General features: G+C 39.9%; 1 protein-coding gene across 10 annotated transcripts in view; it reads left to right on the forward strand.

Annotated features, from left to right (window-relative positions):
- Window positions 1-16,813, forward strand: part of SGIP1 (SH3GL interacting endocytic adaptor 1) — a 200,977-nt gene that overhangs the window by 106,379 nt on the left and 77,785 nt on the right. Inside the window, exon 7 of one of the 10 annotated variants that reach the window (XM_055306337.1) lies at window positions 12,336-12,347. The exons of the other annotated variants lie outside the window; for them this stretch is intronic. Coding sequence (XP_055162312.1) covers window positions 12,336-12,347 — 12 coding nt within the window. The remainder of the gene's footprint in view (window positions 1-12,335; window positions 12,348-16,813) is intronic. 10 annotated transcript variants of the gene reach the window in all.

Raw genomic sequence — 16,813 nt, forward strand, 5'->3', positions numbered from 1 at the left:
TTTTCTATAATTTTGGGTTTATAGGAGGCAGCTGTGTGGTCTACAGTGTTCTACTTGTGTGACCTTAGATAAGCTCCATCATTGTTCTGAGCCTCTATTTCCTCTTCTGGAAAGTGAGGTTAATAATAGTCCTTAATAGACTTTTTGTGCAGATTATTGTAGGTCTCTGGCAGGTCAATCTTCTTTGACTTTTTGTACCCTGTGCTTAGCACAGAGCATGGCCCACATTAGGCACTCAGATAGTTATTTAGTAAATGACTTATGAACAAAGCAAAGCATGCAGAAGATCCTAGTCACAGTACCTGATGCATAATTAGTACGTTGCAATTCTTGGCTCTTTAATATTAGCTGTATTAGTCAGGGTTCTCCAGAGGAACATAACCAACAGGGGTGTGTGTGTGTGTGTGTGTGTGAAGAAATTTGTTATGAGAAATTGGTTCACATGATTATGGAGGGTAAGGAGTATCACTATATGTCATCTGCCAAGTGGAGACCCAGGAAAGCTGCTGGTGTAATTCACTCTAAGTCCAAGGGCCTGAGAACGGGAAGTGATGTGTCAGTCCAGATCCCAGGGCAGAAGAAGATGAGATGAGATGTTCCAGCTCATATAGTCAGGCAGAAAAAGAGGGTGAATTCCTTCTTCCTCTGCCTTTTGTTCTATTCAGGTCCTCAATAGATTGCTTAATGCCCACCCACATAGAGGAGAGGGCTTATTTTACTGAATCCATAAATTCAAATGCTAATCTAATCCAGAAACAACCTTACAGACATACCCGGGAATAATATTTATTCTGGGCATCCTATGACCAGGCAAGTCGACACATAAAATTAATCACCACACTAGCCTATGTGAACATATATGAATTTTTTTAAAAATCTTTTTCTCCTTTAATTGACAGTCATGGCTTTGCTTTCCCATTATCTGTCTCCTGCCCTAAAAAATTCTGTGTTTACATGTTTTGGATTATAATATATCTGTATCTCAAGGCTTCAATTCAGTTAAAGGGGTTTGAGGATGTCTTGCATATCTTAGACTTTAATTCTGAACCGAACCTGATCCACCTTTTAAAGGAACTACTTTTAAGACAAGTTTTTTCATACTGGACATTTGTGATTGATATTCATTACACAGGAATGGAAACCCTGAAGGATCAAGACATATAAGTATATAGTGGGACAGACATTGAAATCTGAAAGATCTGAACCCCTGGTTAACAGAACTGCTTAGGCAGGTTTCTTAAACCTATTCCCATCTCAGTTTCTTCATGTCTAAAATAAGAATAACATACACCTACCTTACAAGGTGGTTTTGGGGATGACCATCCGTTTCTATTAGTACAACACACGGATCCTAATGAAGGAGATAGAAACAGGGACATGAGGTGAGTGTTTCTGCTATTTGTGTACCTTTGTACCACACCCCCTACAGTCAGGATAGAAGCACACCTTCATTACATCTTCCAGTGGCTTTGTTTAAATAGTAAAATTATCTCCTGAAAGTGGCTAAAGAAAATAATGGGTGCAAGATTGAACCATAGGAAAATATGCCTTTATAAAGCAACAAAATGAGAATTCAACATCCAACTGAATACAATTCCATTTTAGATCATTTGAGGGAAATGGAAATGGACACTTATTTCAGTAATGTCACAGTGATTCAAATACCTGGTCTCTACCTCTTAAATGAGTTGCCCTGAGCAAGTTTTAACACCTATGTCTTGGATTCTTCATCTATAAATGAAGTTAATTCATGAACCAACTTCATAAGGTATCGTGAAGGTTGAATGAGTTAATACATATAAAGTATCATTACACATACTACATGTAGAGATTATTCCCTCATTGTCAGGATGATCTGCAAAGCCTGGAGCACAGTTTAAGGAACATCATTAATAGTGATAAGTTAGGAAACCCAAACGGTCAAAAGTCATTTAGAGCCAAGACCAGTAATAACCCTGTGCATAACACTGGGCAAATTAATAAAATAACTGGTTTTTTTTGTGTGTGTGTGTCATGCCTATCAACTGGCTTTGGAGAAAATTCCTGAAGCATTCCTAAATTGTTTTGAATAACATCAAAATCCCCTGAACAAGTATGGTGCTTCTTCAGAAGACCGTGTTGAAGGCTAATGTTCACAATGGGATCCTGTACTGTCTATTCCCCACCAAATTATTTCATGGAGAATTGACATCATTTACCACTTCCCCTTCAAATCAGTTCACCAAATATTTGGTAAGCACCTTCCATGTATTGGGCACTGAGAGCTAATATCACAAATAATGGGCAAACTTATCCAACCACCTAGCTAACCATCTGCCTACATACAAATCTATCTAAAAACAATGTCTAACCAATGTCACTAGCAGCACACAGAAGCTGATCTTCCTCTTGTGGTCCAAACCCCTGCCCGCATTCACTACAGTTTCCTGACTGAAGTTATAGTCTTTCAACTTCCCCTCTGGCCTCTACTGCAGAGTCTCCTGGTTTCCTCACTGCTTCCCGGGTCTCAGATATGGACACCTCCTCTTCTGCCAGAACCCACAAGGAGCACTATCTCTGACAAATCTTCAGCCGTGTGTTTCACTCACTAGATCCTTTGAAACTTGTGGCTCTCGCAGCTTTCATGAAAATGAGAAGACAAATGCTATGGTTTAATTTTTGCTGCACCAGCATCTTTTCTTTTTCTCATGTGCTACCCCCTGATGCCTTTATTTATGTGTTTTGGTAAGCCACAAATCACTGCAGGCTTACCTGGAGAAGTTGTCTTGAACTACAAGTGTTTAGTTCTGTACTCACTAAGAATTTTTGCTCTGGAGGAAATCAGAACAAAGTTTGCATCCTGGCTCTGTGCTCATTACTCATGTGACCCTGGACAAGTTACTTAAACCTTTGAGCCTCAGTCAAGGCTTAATCTAGTGTAAAATGAGGTTAATACTACTGCTCACCTCATAGGTTCTGTGGAAGGATTAAGGAAGTGATACATGTAAAGTGCTTAGTACTTTGTAAGTATATTTATGTATATAAGGTCCAATGGAGATGCTTAGTAAATGATGGCTATTACTAATCATAATAATAAAGTATTCATGGTGAATACTTGTCAACATCCTTTAAGGTTATGGACACTTTGAGAAATCACAATGGTGATAATGATGGTATAGGTGGTGGCAGCTATGAAAATTTGAGTGTGACTGTATGTCAGATGCTTCACACATAGCAACTCTATGAGAAAGTTACTATTATTACCCCATTTTACAGGTGAGAAATTTGAGGCATGGTAAGATTAATTAAACTCACCCAAGATGTCATAGCTAATAAGCAATGTTCCTGGGATTTAAACCCAGAAGGTTTAATTTCTAATTCAGAACTAATACCCATTACATTATCCTACTTCTGATGGAAACTATTGGTTCTCTTTCCAGGGGAAAATTAAAAGTTCATTAGCTCTTCTAAAACATTTTACATACAACTTCTGAGTACTCATAAACCCTTTGATGACTGTCACTTTGATTGGTCCCTACGGGGCTCTTGGTCCCAGCTCAGTAGCCCACCGCCCAGGCTTTCTTCCCCCTTCAATCTACAGACATACCTTCTATGATATCTCCTATGCCATTCTATGTGACAAGAGAGGAAGGCTGAGCTGAAAAGTCAGTCAGCCTTAAGTGCTGCCGTGTCATGTGTGATTTCTACTTTATTAAAAGTTTCTCGTTTTTTTTTAAGATTTTATTTATTTATTCATGAGAGGGAGAGAGGCAGAGACACAGACAGAGGGAGAAGCAGGCTCCATGCAGGGACCCTGACGTGGGACTCGATTCTGGGTCTTCGGGATCACGCCCTGGGCCAAAGGCAGGCGCTAAACCGCTGAGCCACCCAGGCCGCCCAGAAGTTTCTCATTTTATATTAAGACCTCATACACCTTTGTTTTAAATGTTAAGGAATGATCTCTCATTTTTATATGACTCATATTTCAGTTCCCCTAAACAATCAAGTATTTTTATGTTGAAGTTTCATTATAATAAGGGTTTATATTTTATATGTGCTGTTATAATCAGAAAGATGGAATGAGCAGCCACTCTACTAAGCAGGCAGAGAGGTGGTGATCACTCCATTTTACAGAAGCAATCAACCCAGAAAGATTGAATGGCTGCTGAAGGTTTGAGGACCAGGACTTGAACTCCAACATCTGCCTCCTTTCTGCCGAGTTAAAAACACAGTAGGTTTTTTTTCATCTACAGAGTAAGGGTCTGTGATTCTATTATCTTTAAATCCCTCTCAGTGTGAATACTATGCTGTGTATTCTGACTCAAGAGCCTTTGTGGGAAGCTGTTTTAGGGGTAGGTTGGGAATATAGTAAGGGGACCAAGAAAGAACATTTTCTTGAAGCACATTGGTTCAGTTGGAAGAACACAGACTTTTGAGTCTGTATCTTATTATCTGTGTCCATGGGCAAGTTCCTGAATGTGGAGCTTCAGATCCTAAGTCTGGAAGATGGAAAAAGGAATATCCATCCTCTCGGGACTAATGTAAAGAGGACATGAGATTATGTTGCAGAATGCCCAGTTAAAAAAATTTTTTTTTAATTTTTTAAAAAATGCCCAGTTAGATGCCTGTCTCCCTGGAGGGGCTCTAAAGTATTAGTTCCCTTTCATCTCTGCTTCTCTGTAAGTTTGGAGACTTGTGGGAGTGGGAAAGAAAATAAAAATAGTAAAGGAGGACTTGAGCAAAATCAAGGAGAAGAAGGCTGATAGAAAGGATGTGGGAGCCGTGTCTGGGTGGCTCAGTTGTTTAAGTGTCCAACTCTTGATCTTGGCTCACATCTTGATCTCACGATCATGAGTTCAAGCTTGCATTAGACTCCATGCTGGAAACAAAAAAAAAAAAAGACTCCATGCTGGGTGCTGAGCCTACTTTAAAAAAAAAAGGGGGGGAAGAAATATGGGAGTAGGTGTTGACCTATCCTGGCATGTATGCTGGTGCCTCCTCCCCATCCCCTGTGAAATTCAGTGCTATTCCGAAGGAGCTATTAGTTTAAGCTTGTTCCTGGTGATTTGCAATCCAGAATGGAGTTATTTAATCAAAAAATATGGGAAGAGGGAGATAGCTCTGAAATGGAGACAGTCTGGTGCTGTTTGCCTATTCTAGGTGGCCCACCCACCCTGCCACCCCCAAATTAGCCTACCAGTGAGTAAAATCCATGAATTTGCTGCTGCTTGGTAACACCACCCCCTTTCTTGTCCTCACTTTGGCAGAAGGTTCAGCACCCCATTGAGTTCAGTAAAAACAAAGAGTCATCTGTGGGGGAGGAGAGCTCTGTCTCCTACATGCTGGCATTAGCTCTGGGTAGGATTACTGCATGGTGCAACGGGAGGCTAATGATTGTGTGCATTCTGAGGCTAAATGCTCAGCCCAGTGCTCAAGTGCAGCTAGTTGGGGGCAAGAGGCTCAGCTTGGGTTCTACTCTTCAAGGAGATCTTCGCAGGGCAAACATGGTCTGGGTTGGGTCTAGACCAGGGATATTAAACATGGGGCATCTGAGATGCTGTTCCCTCCTTCCAAAAACTCTGCAAACACAGTGACCAGATTCCATATCCCTGATGTAGTCTGAGAAGCCCCCTCCAGACAGAGCTGCAGGCAGCCTGACCAGAATCATCCAGTTGGCACATAAGATGTAGCTTTTTTTTTCAGGCCTTACTGAGAAGGATAGATGGAGAAATGGGTAGGACCTTCCTTTTTCAAAATATATTGTTCTCTTTCTTACATTCTAATAAGCCATGGGCTGTCTGCAGAAGAATTAGTTTCATACCTGAGATGTGTTTGTTCTTTTCCTCATTACCAATTATTTTTTTCCTAAAGAATTCTCTGTTGCTTCCATTTCCTGACCTTGAAAATAAAAATATCGTTATTCCATACCTTTCATGCCCATCCTGTGCTGGTCAGAAGAAAGCTCTGTGTTGTGTGGTTTGATCTTCTTGAAAATGGGCAGAATATGAATTCTCTCTGGACTGCCTTTGTCATTATTTCTCCAGTTAATGTTGGTTGTACCTTTTGAGCACATGGTCTTTTGTTTTAGAATTAGAATTTCCTTGCATAACTCCATATTCTTTTTTTTTTAAGATTTTATTTATTTATTCATCAGAGACCCACAGAGAGAGAGAGAGAGGCAGAGGGAGAAGCAGGCTCCACGCAGGGAGCGTGATGTGGGACTTGATCCCAGGATTCCAGGATCACGCCCTGGGCCGAAAGCAGGTGCTAAACCACTGAGCCACCCAGGAATCCCCACTCCTTATTGTCTTATCTTGTCTTACTGTCTCAGACAACTTGATCTGATGTGGTTGGGGGGAGGGTCAGAAACATGAGGTATAGGTCAGAAACAACCAGGCATAGAGACCTAAAACCCCCAATTTCTGTTACCAGTTTAATATCTAATTGAGACAATATACCCACAGTTTTGACACATGAAAATGTTAAGGTGTCCTTGACCAGAGACAGGAAATTCTTGGATTACACGCTTTTAATTACAATGCTAATCATCATCAAAAAAGCTAATTTTATATTGTTAAATTCTTCTGCCTTGCTTTGTGTTAGTCCTACTGATGTAGAGTTTAGAATTTAAAACCATTTTTATTAGTTAATGGCCATAATCAAGGTGGAATGGGCTCTATAATGAAGTAATCAATTTGGAAAATAAATTTGTAACAAGCACAATTTGTGAACAATTCAGAAAATGTTGGGTTTCTGACAAGTCATCCTGCACCCAGATGCTGCAGATTCTTACCTACTGAATGGGGCCTTGAGAGCCTACAACTGAATGACACATAGTAGGTACTTAGAAAATACATGTTGGTTGGTTGGATGGATGCTCTTCACTGTGGGAATTTATATGGAGCTTGGTGTTTCACTGTGACAAAATGCCACTTACATACCTCACGTTTTAGAGAGTAGGTTTATAGCTCTCCATTCTTTAGTCTTTTCCCCTTTCAATTCACTCATTTTTCTGCGTTATTGGGTGGATGAATAATACGAACAATAACTGTTTCTTCTCTTACTGTTTGCAAAGTTCTTTTTTCAAGTTTATTAATGCACTCTTATTTTCTGGGAGTACTAGTATTTTGTCATAATCCTCTTCCCCTGATCCCGCATATCCAGGGAAATGTCTCTTCTCCTATCTAAAGCCCCAGGGTTCTGTCCTTTAGTGGTACATACTGTATTATCTTTTATATACTATTTATTTGTATTTATTTTTGTACCAAGGAGTTTTGATAAGTATATGAGTAATAGTATAAAAATAAGTATAATAGCATAAGAAAAACGTATCTATCCTTTTGTCCTTTGAAAGAAAAAAAATTTTTTAGGGCCAGAAATAATCTAAAGCAATGGATGTATTTTGTTATTGTTTTAGGAGGAAAAAGCTCTTAGAGTGTGAATCACTCACATTCCATTATGTCGGAAAATGTCTCTTTGGAGACTGGGGACATTTTAGAATGAACAGAATGAAGTGAGATTTCTTTCTGTCTAAAACACAGCCACTAACTGCCTATGGACCTTAGGACGCATGAGTTCAATTGGCTACCAGCACAGCAAGCGTTCAGGGCTGGTGAGCCTGTCTGAACCACTTGTCCTAAAGTGGCCAGCAGACAGGGAAGACAGGATAGACTGGCCTCACTCTGTTTTGCAGAGTAGAAACTCCCTTTCCACTCCCTAACCTATGTGAAGCCCATATCTATCTTATGTTTTAACTTGATTCTTGTGGAATCAAAGTCAGCTTCCAAAGAGTGATGAAATATGACAGGATCTGGGGCATCCAGGCATTCTCTGAGATTGCTTCCTCTATGCCTCTTCTCAGCAGCCAGCAGTGACTAAACCCCCACACTGGAGAACTCCTGAGAAGTGATAGCCATAAGCTGTATTGGAACAGAGCAAAGCCAGAGTCTTTGCAGTGGCCTCCAAGACCTTCATGGTGGGGATGCTCCCAGCCTGCAGGCTAGCACTCACCACTCTTCCTTCTCATTCCACTCTTCCCTGGCTCCCTGGCTGTGCCCCCTTCCCCCTCTCCACCTCAGGTACTTGTTCAAGTCATGTTCTCACTGGCTTACTCTGACCACCTCATTGAAAATCAGAGAGCTCTCTACCCTGGCATTCTCAAACCTCTTTATTTGCTCTGCTTTTAAAAATGGCATTTATCATCTTCTAAAATACCAAATACTTTATTTGTTATGTTTCTTACTTATTATCTATCTCCTTCCTTCTGCACCTATATCTATCTCCTTCCTCTGGCCCCAAATTTTTGTCTATTGTTCTTGTTGTTTTGTTCGCCAATATGTCTAGAGTCATGTCTGGTCTTTATTAGGTACCCAGCACATATTTGTTAATGGTTTAATAAATGAATAAATTTTCCTTTTGCTTCTTTTGTCATACATAACTGAAAGAAGTGGTTATATTTATGATAAAATCTCACTCATTAAATATTAAATTCCAAAATATAGCCATCTTATTTTTAAGGTTAAACAGTTGCAAACTTTTAAGAAGCTTTATATTTGACTTGTTTTTTTGTGTGTGTCTTGGTTCCACTCTTAGAAGCTTGATACCAAAAAAATCCCATGGCAGCTGGTTCCTTGTTAAGAATGCAGGGATGTATCTAGAGCATAAAACCTCTGTGTAAGGATCACTAAACTCTGGTGTATACTTTCTTCATTCACCTCTCTTAGCTTTGGCTCTGGACCTTAAACTAAATTCTACTGTAAATGTTGCTGCTTTTGAGCCCCTTACGCAGAAATGTAGGCTTGGACAAGACCTGACTTGAATGACTCCTGGCACTAGAAAGCGACTTAGGATAAGGATGAGCTGCCTTTCAGCAAAGCTTGCAACCTAAAGAATTACACTTTCTCAGGCTATCGCACAGGAAAATCCTTGCACTAGAGATGATTCATTGATTATATTTTAGGTATATGTTTTGTCTAGCCCCAAAATTCACTCACTCTGTTTATCTGTACAAGTGCACCTGGGGGTATAAATCTCTTTTCCAATTTTCTTAGTATCTTTTCCATAATTAAAAATCAACTCTGATGCTATGAATTCATTTTAAATCAAGAAATATCTTTGTTTTTCCCCAAAGGGGAAACTGTCTTATAGTTTTTTTTTCTTTATTTATTTGTTTAATATTCTGAAGAAATCCTTAAGCCAAGAGGTGTCAACAGCTGCTAACAATGGCCTTGGTGTCAACAGCTGCTAACAATGAAAGCAAAACAATATATTGAATAAAAATGGTTTAATTATCATGAAGCCTGGAATGGGAAGAAGATGTGGGGAGGAGAGAGGGCCCTTAGCATTTGTGTGCTCGTGTTTTTTCTTCTGATTCTAATTCAACTTAATGCATTTAATTCTAAGAGAAGGCTGAGAAATTTACCTTCTAATTAGAGTTTAATTCCAAGGTCCAACCATGCCTAGAAACACAAGCTCACATTCTGAAAAGCTCATTCCCTGAGACCTGCTATGACAGATAGATGTGATGTATTTAACTTTTTCCTTTGGAAGATCCAAAGTTATTTTCCAGGTGTGCGGTCTGTGAGCTTTTATCTGTGTTGTTTCTAGATCCTGATGCTAATTAAGGCCCTGAAAGTGGGTTAATCACTTTCGAAGACTTGGTCTGTGCTATGCACCCACCCTGACCAGGCTCTGGGGAGGTAGATAAGCTGGGAACCAGTCCCAACTCTGCTCCTTTGTAACTGCATGGCCTTGGAATTCATCTGAACCTCCTTTTCCTCACTGGTAAATTAGAAATAACAGGGACACCAACTGCATAAAGTAAAACAAAAACAGTAAGTCAGTTCTCTGTAAACATTAGCTATCAATGTCACCCACATCTTTTAATCCTCACAACGTTCCTACAACAATTCTACAATTCCACAAATCTACATCCCTGCCTTGGAAATTATCGAATCGAGGCACAGGACAACTCAAAGGCATCCAGAAAATAAGGTATGAGACTAATTTAAATATAGAAAAGCTCCTGCTCCTCCTTCTGGGACAACTCCTCTGAAGCTATTTGATTTTAACCCAAGAATTTCTTTTTCTCTGTAGGTTGAGAACATGGGCCTTAATAATTTTCACTTCTCTGTGCTACTTACCAAGGGTCTAGGGCTGAGAGCAGCACTAGGATTGTCAACCCCTACTTTGACCCTCAGTTATTCTGAAGCATTAGTTTTTTGCTATAAGAGAATATTCTACCCTGGAGATCTGATCATGTAGCCCTATACTAATGTTTATACAAAGCTGTGCTACTTCCTTGGAGCCTTTGTAACATATATTCGCCCCTGGGGTCACTAATGGCAGAGAGATCAACAGTTAAGTGGGAGCTAAGTGAAATATTTATAGGAGCTGGTGAAGGAACATTACCACTGGGGCCACATCCCTTGGGTATATACAATTCAGCTTTATTTCAGAGGGTAATTCATCTGTCTGTATTTTAAAACACATTGTGCTTTGAACATCTTACAGTGTTTTAGTGGCCCCCAAAAAAGGGAATTCCTAAACATGCTTTGAATGCCTCCTGTGTGCCTAGCACTATGTTTGGGACCAGAGAGAGTTCACCCGTGACCACTACTGTGAACTAATAATCGGTGGAGACACCTAAATAATACAGGACAAAATAAGAACTGCAAAAAATATGCTAGCAATGTGGACCTTTACTTTCCCTGAGGCTAATAAATGCCAGGCAAACAGAAAGACCTTCAATATGAGGTTGTTATTTTGAACAAAAGGAATGTACTGTGATCAAGCAAAAGAAGGGAAACAACTTATTCTGATGGGGAAGCTTGGGGCAGTCCTCATGGAAGACATGGTCCTGGCCTCGAAGAATGAGTAAAATTGTAACTGAGGGCTACTGAAGCAGCCTGAATAGAAGGCAGTGAAGTGGGTGAGGGAACATTCAGCCTGTGGGCCAGGATCCTCTGCGGTTAACCCTGGGCTTCATACAGGCAGCAGCCGAAGGTGAAGGCATGAGAGTGACTGGGGACCAATCGTGGAGGCAGAACAGATGTAGAATGGAGCATGTGTTCTATTTTCTGAATAATTGGGAGGTTTTTGAAGAGAAGAGTAATACATTTGTGCCACTATTGTGAAAAATAATTCTGGAGGTAGTGCAGAGGATGACTATAGGGGGTGAAACTGGAAGTAGGACCATCAGCTTGGAAGTGTGGGTGCAGAAGGTTCATGGAGCACTACTGTCATCCAGGGATGAGGCCCTCATCAAGACAGTTGCCCAGTAAATAAAAGAGTTGTCCAAGGGGGCCAGCAACCACTCACCAGGACAATGATTTGCTATTGTCCGTGGGGGAGTAGGGAGAAATGAAAGATGGGATGAAAGAATTGGTGATTGTAGCCAGGGTATCTTGTAAGAAGCTGACATTTACCCAGTTCCCTGACAAAACCAGTACTGGAAAAGCTCATGGTTTAGTTTTATGACCATGCTCAACTGCATTGCATTTAGGCATCTTCCAAATCCTTTCAATATTACAAAGCATACTTTTCTATTTTCAAGGCACAAATCTATTTGATAAAAGCAAACCATTCAAAAGAGAGCTTAGCATCTGCTCCAAGGGGCCCCACCAATGCCCTCTATAGCTTGAACTTAAAGGGGAGGCAAAACTTGATCTCTACCCACTTGGGTGTTCAGCTGGGACTCTAACAAAAAGTCAGGTTAACAAGAGAAAACAGAGGGCAATTCATCTGTCTGAAGTATATTAACAGGTACATTTCATGTATAAGTGGGGGACACCTAGGAAAATAAGTAACTCAAAGAGGTGGCTGTAAAATCCTGAGTTTAAATATCACTGAGTACGTAAAGGGGAGCGGATGTAGGCCTCTGAAGCAGAACATCTGATCTTAGGAAGAATAAATAGGAAGTACAGTGCATGACCAGGCTTGTCAGGGCGGTATCAACTTCTGGTCTCCTGCCCTGTGCTAATAGTCCTTCCTCCCTGATCGATAACACTCCTGGGAAGGGGATTTATGACAATTCTTTTGGAGGATTTATCTTTAGGCAGGTGAGGATTGTTCAGAGAAAGTGTCTCCTTGCCTTGGCTGTTTTCAAATGCTTGCAGTTCAAAACAATCAATATAGCAAAATATCATATTTTGGGACTACTCTGCCACCCTTCAAGCTAAAGCTGGTGGCCTGGGAATGACAATGTCAGTGGCCCGGAGAAAGCCATTAGAAGAGCAATGCCTAGAGAGCTGCTTTAAGGAAGTTTGTTATCCTGAGGCTTGAGCTGTTTCTCTGAAAATACATTTCACCTCTCTCATTTTCTCTTTCTTTTTCTTCCTCATGCCTACGCTTTCTAGAGGAAAAGTCCGGTAAGAAATAAGTCCTTTCCACATTTTGGCCAAACATGACTTCTGTTCATTTTCATCATCATAATGATCGACTGTGTTTCACACCTAAACAAGATCTTGAATTTTAAAAACAAACCTTCCTGAACCAGGACAAGGTCTAGTTATACCCCATGGGGAAAAAAGGAAGAAAGTTGATAAGTGATTTTACAAGTCTGTTAAGAAGGGCCACAGTGTAATTTTGTGAAGATTCACCTGTGCCTCAATCACAGTCATATGATTAAATATTTTAGGTATTAAGTTTTATTTATTGCAGCTTCCACATGGATTAGTCAAGCTATGTATACATACCTTGAGGTAGGCAAACGTTCTTTTAAGTTAACTTCTTGTTTAATGCACAATAGGATGGCATCCATGAAGGAAGGCTTGTGAAGCTGGCCTAGAAGAGGGAAGTTGTCTTTTTTATTTTATTTTTCAGCTAATCAGAAAAATATCCCCTTCTGGAGTTGTCAAAGATACAGAAAAAGAGGACCTTTATAAAGTGCAATGCAACTCTTCCACAATCCTTTTTAGCACCAGTGGGTGATTTTCAGTGGCAGCACAAATCTGCTATGATGTACCTACATCTTTTTTAATTTTAGGACAACAATGAAATAGATCCACTGGGGGAAAAAAAAAAAGAAAGTAAGAAAAGAAAAAATTCAATGTTCTCTTCTCAATTGCCTGGTATATTGGGAAAATGGGAAAATGTTCCTAGGATGCCAGTGCATGGCTGATACAGGTTACCTCTCCACTGGAAAATATGGAAAAATGGTGTTTCCACCTTAATGAGCACCAAGAAATGACTAGTGATTGGCTGTACTTAACTCACCAAAGTGGATGCTATAATAAGTGCTATAAAATGTCATCCCATCCATTGCCCCAGCCTGGCAGTCTCCATACAACCTGCAGGATATCACATTTGCAGGAAGTTCACATGATAGGAAAAGTGAAAGACAGAGAAGAACAAAAATGGGAACAAAATACTACAATTCATCAACATATAAATCAAAAATCTTTTGGTTTCAAAAAATAAACACATTACTATTATCACTATAGCTACTACTACTAGAATGGCCCACTTCTGAGTAATTGAGAGTCAGCTACCTATCCTATATTGTGTGGCTTTCAATTTTGCTGATGTATCTTAGTAGCTTTTCTTATATTTTGCCAACTGCACTTATTCTTGACTCTGAATCTTTCTCCAAATTTTCCATATTTGGCTACTTCAAAAATTGACTCAACTGCATGGCCTGAAGTTTATCTGCAGTGCCTCAAGAAGGCTCCATTCCTCATTGGTTTCCCCCTGTTGTCCTCATAGCAATTTTAACTACAAGTAGTCCTTGTCATTTTAAGCTGTGTGTTTTTAAGGATGAGTCCTCTTCCTACTCCCTGACTTCATTTTCCTTTGGAAATGTCCATCTTGATGATTACTCAATCTGGTTGAGTTTTAAGGTATCTTGGTTAGGGCAGCCCGGGTGGCTCAGTGATTTGGCGACTGCCTTCGGCCCAGGGTGTGATCCTGGAGACCCAGGATCGAGTCCCACGTCAGGCTTCTGTGTGGAGCCTGCTTCTCCCTCTGCCTGTGTCTGTGCCTCTCTCTCCCTCTGTGTCTCTCTCATGAATAAATAAAGAAAATCTTTAAAAAAAAAAAAAAAGGTATCTTGGTTAATAGCAGGCTCTTTGTTTCTCTTCCCAAATGGAGTTTCAGGAGATCATCTCAACCAAGTCCCATTGGATGGACATGATAGGTATTTACTGTAGTCTGACTTGTAATGGATACAGGAACAAATTTAGACAAACAGGGACACCTGGGTGTCTCAGTAGTTGAGCATCTGCCTTCAGCTCAGGTCGTGATCCCAGGTCGATCCTGCAATCAAGTCCCACATCAGGTTCCCTGCGGGGAGCGTGCTTCTCCCTTTGCCTGTGTCTCTGCCTCTCTCTCTGTCTCTCATGAATAAATAAAGAAAAATCTTTAAAAAAACTTTAGACAAATATCTGCAAGGGGCAAGGGTGTGAGATAAGTGCTTGTCAGATAGTTGGCCTTCCCCATCAGCATTTAAAAGCAAGTCAGAAAATGGGCTGGAATCAAAATGATAAGCATAATGGTCACATATTCTAATTCATTCCTAGAAAATTCTGTAACATGAATCACTGAATTTGCTATGACTAGCCTGTATAAAAATATTTGTTTGGTGCTTTGTAGTGCTTTGTAGCTTTTTATGCATTTCCCCCTGGTTCCCCATACTAAATTTAGCAAATGAGGATGTTGTAAAGCTTCAAAACTTGAGGCTGACTTAGTGATTTTGATGAGCAAGACAGATTGTGTTTGGTTACTTCTTTTTATAAATATCTTAAAACACTTACCCGCAATGGCTAAAACTAAGGTATCCTAGTAGGCTGGATTTAAATTAATCCTTTTGTGCAAAAAATAATAAAGCAAATCTGGTATGGAATAAGGACACTGTGGAAACTGTGAGGACATAGGCTGAAATATTATTTTAGGGAGGCATATTCATATTGCAAATGATATACCTTCTAGAAATACAACATGTTCTAAACAAAGATCTTCATAAATTATTGGTGTACACACACTTAGAAAATAGCCTTGAGATACAAAGTAAGAGTTATCTCTTCTTTGAACACCAAAATAAAAATAGAGGGAATAATAAAATCTTTCCAAAACCTTTTTCAGAATGTATCAGAAGATTGTGAGAAACCTAGGAATTGAGGGATTAATATTTAAATAGGAACACAGGACGTTTGTTCAGAAAAGGAATAGCCTAGTAGCAAAGTCCCTGTTTGAGTAATCAGGTGAAGTAATGAGAACAGTAGATAAAATTTACTGAGAGCTTATTATATGTAGTACAGATGCTTGCAATCAGAGACAAATTGGCCACCTGCAGATTAAACAACTGAGTAAATGTTTTGTTTGCTTATGCCATTAAAAATGGCTTTAGCCCGCATTTAAAAGCCAGAATGTTTGAAATTTAAAAAAAAAAAAAAAATCAGCAAAAAACAACAGGATGTGCTTCTTCTCTTGACAACTGTGAAGATCTCCGCAACCCTAGGCCCAAATATTTGCAGGGCAGGCACGGATGCACCTGAGTAGTAGTGAGTTCACCAAAGCTTTGTGAACATGCCCTTACCAACAGCACCCCTCTCCTTGCCCTGTACACATCTAAGTTTGTCACTCAACGCATAGTGTTCAGCTTATATAACATATCAAGACCAGGGCCGCCTGGGTGGCTCAGACAGTTAAGCGTCTGACTCTTGATTTGGGCTCAGGTCATGAGCTCAGAGTTATGAGAGGGATCAGTACTTCAGGCTCCATCCTGGGTGTAGAGACTGCTTGAGATTCTCTCTCTCCCTCTGCCCTCCCTACTCCCCTACTTCATGCTCTCATACTTTTGCTCTTAAAAAAAAAAAAAGAATCTAAACTAAAATATACCAAGACCGGATACAAATGACTTTCCTTCCATTTTTGAAGCAAATTCTATATATTGCTAGAGCAAAGATAGAACACTAAAGCTTTCAAAGTTCTTGGGAAATGAGAGGAGAAGGAGTAAAATAAAACTTTTAATAGGCAAAGACACTCCTCTCCTGGCTCATACAGACTTTGCTGTCAAAATTGTTGTTCAGCAGAGCCTACAGCTGCTTTATACACTTTAATGGTGATAAATAACATATATGAAGTCCTTCGTTCTGAGGTGTAGAATTCTTTTTCTTTTGAAGGTTTCAAATGGCTCTTTTTTTAAAAAAAGATTTATTTGACAGAGAGGCCGAGAGAGCATGAGTAGGGACAGAAGCAGAGGAAGAAGCAGACTCTCCCCTGAGCAGGGAGCCAGACACAGGGCCCTATCCCAGGACCATGGGATCATGACCTGAGCTGAAGGCAGATGCTTAACCAACTGAACCACCTAGGCACCTCTCAAATAGCTCTTAATTATGGACTTTGAGGCTTTCTGGGACTGACCTCCCCACAGCTGCTAGCTGGGCCTTCTGGATTCTGGATAATAAGCTTGTGACTGCATGAATTTGAACAGTTTTGCCCCAGATGAAGGCATTTTGCAAGTGGAGTTTCCAGAATGCTTTTTTTTTTTTTAATTCAAGTTAGTTAACATATAGTGTAGTATTGGTTTCAAGAGTAAAATTGAGTGATTCATCACTTACATATGACACCCAGTGTTATCCCACAAGCGCCCTCCTTAATGTCCATGACACATTTAGCCCATCCCCCCCACCTACCTCCCAACAACAAGCCAAAATGTTATTTTATGTTATTATCTTTCACTAGAAAAACAATACAAACAGGAACGGTTGATTAAAAAATATAGGTTTTTAACTCATTGGAATTAAAATATGGCTTAAATTGGGTATATTAATATACCTAATTATTTTGAAAAGTGTTCTCTATAATCTTAAATTAATATGGTTTCTTTGAATTTAAG

The sequence above is a fragment of the Nyctereutes procyonoides genome, unplaced genomic scaffold (genome assembly GCF_905146905.1).
Source record: "Nyctereutes procyonoides isolate TBG_1078 unplaced genomic scaffold, NYPRO_anot_genome, whole genome shotgun sequence".
In the NCBI taxonomy this organism is placed as follows: Eukaryota; Metazoa; Chordata; class Mammalia; order Carnivora; family Canidae; genus Nyctereutes; species Nyctereutes procyonoides.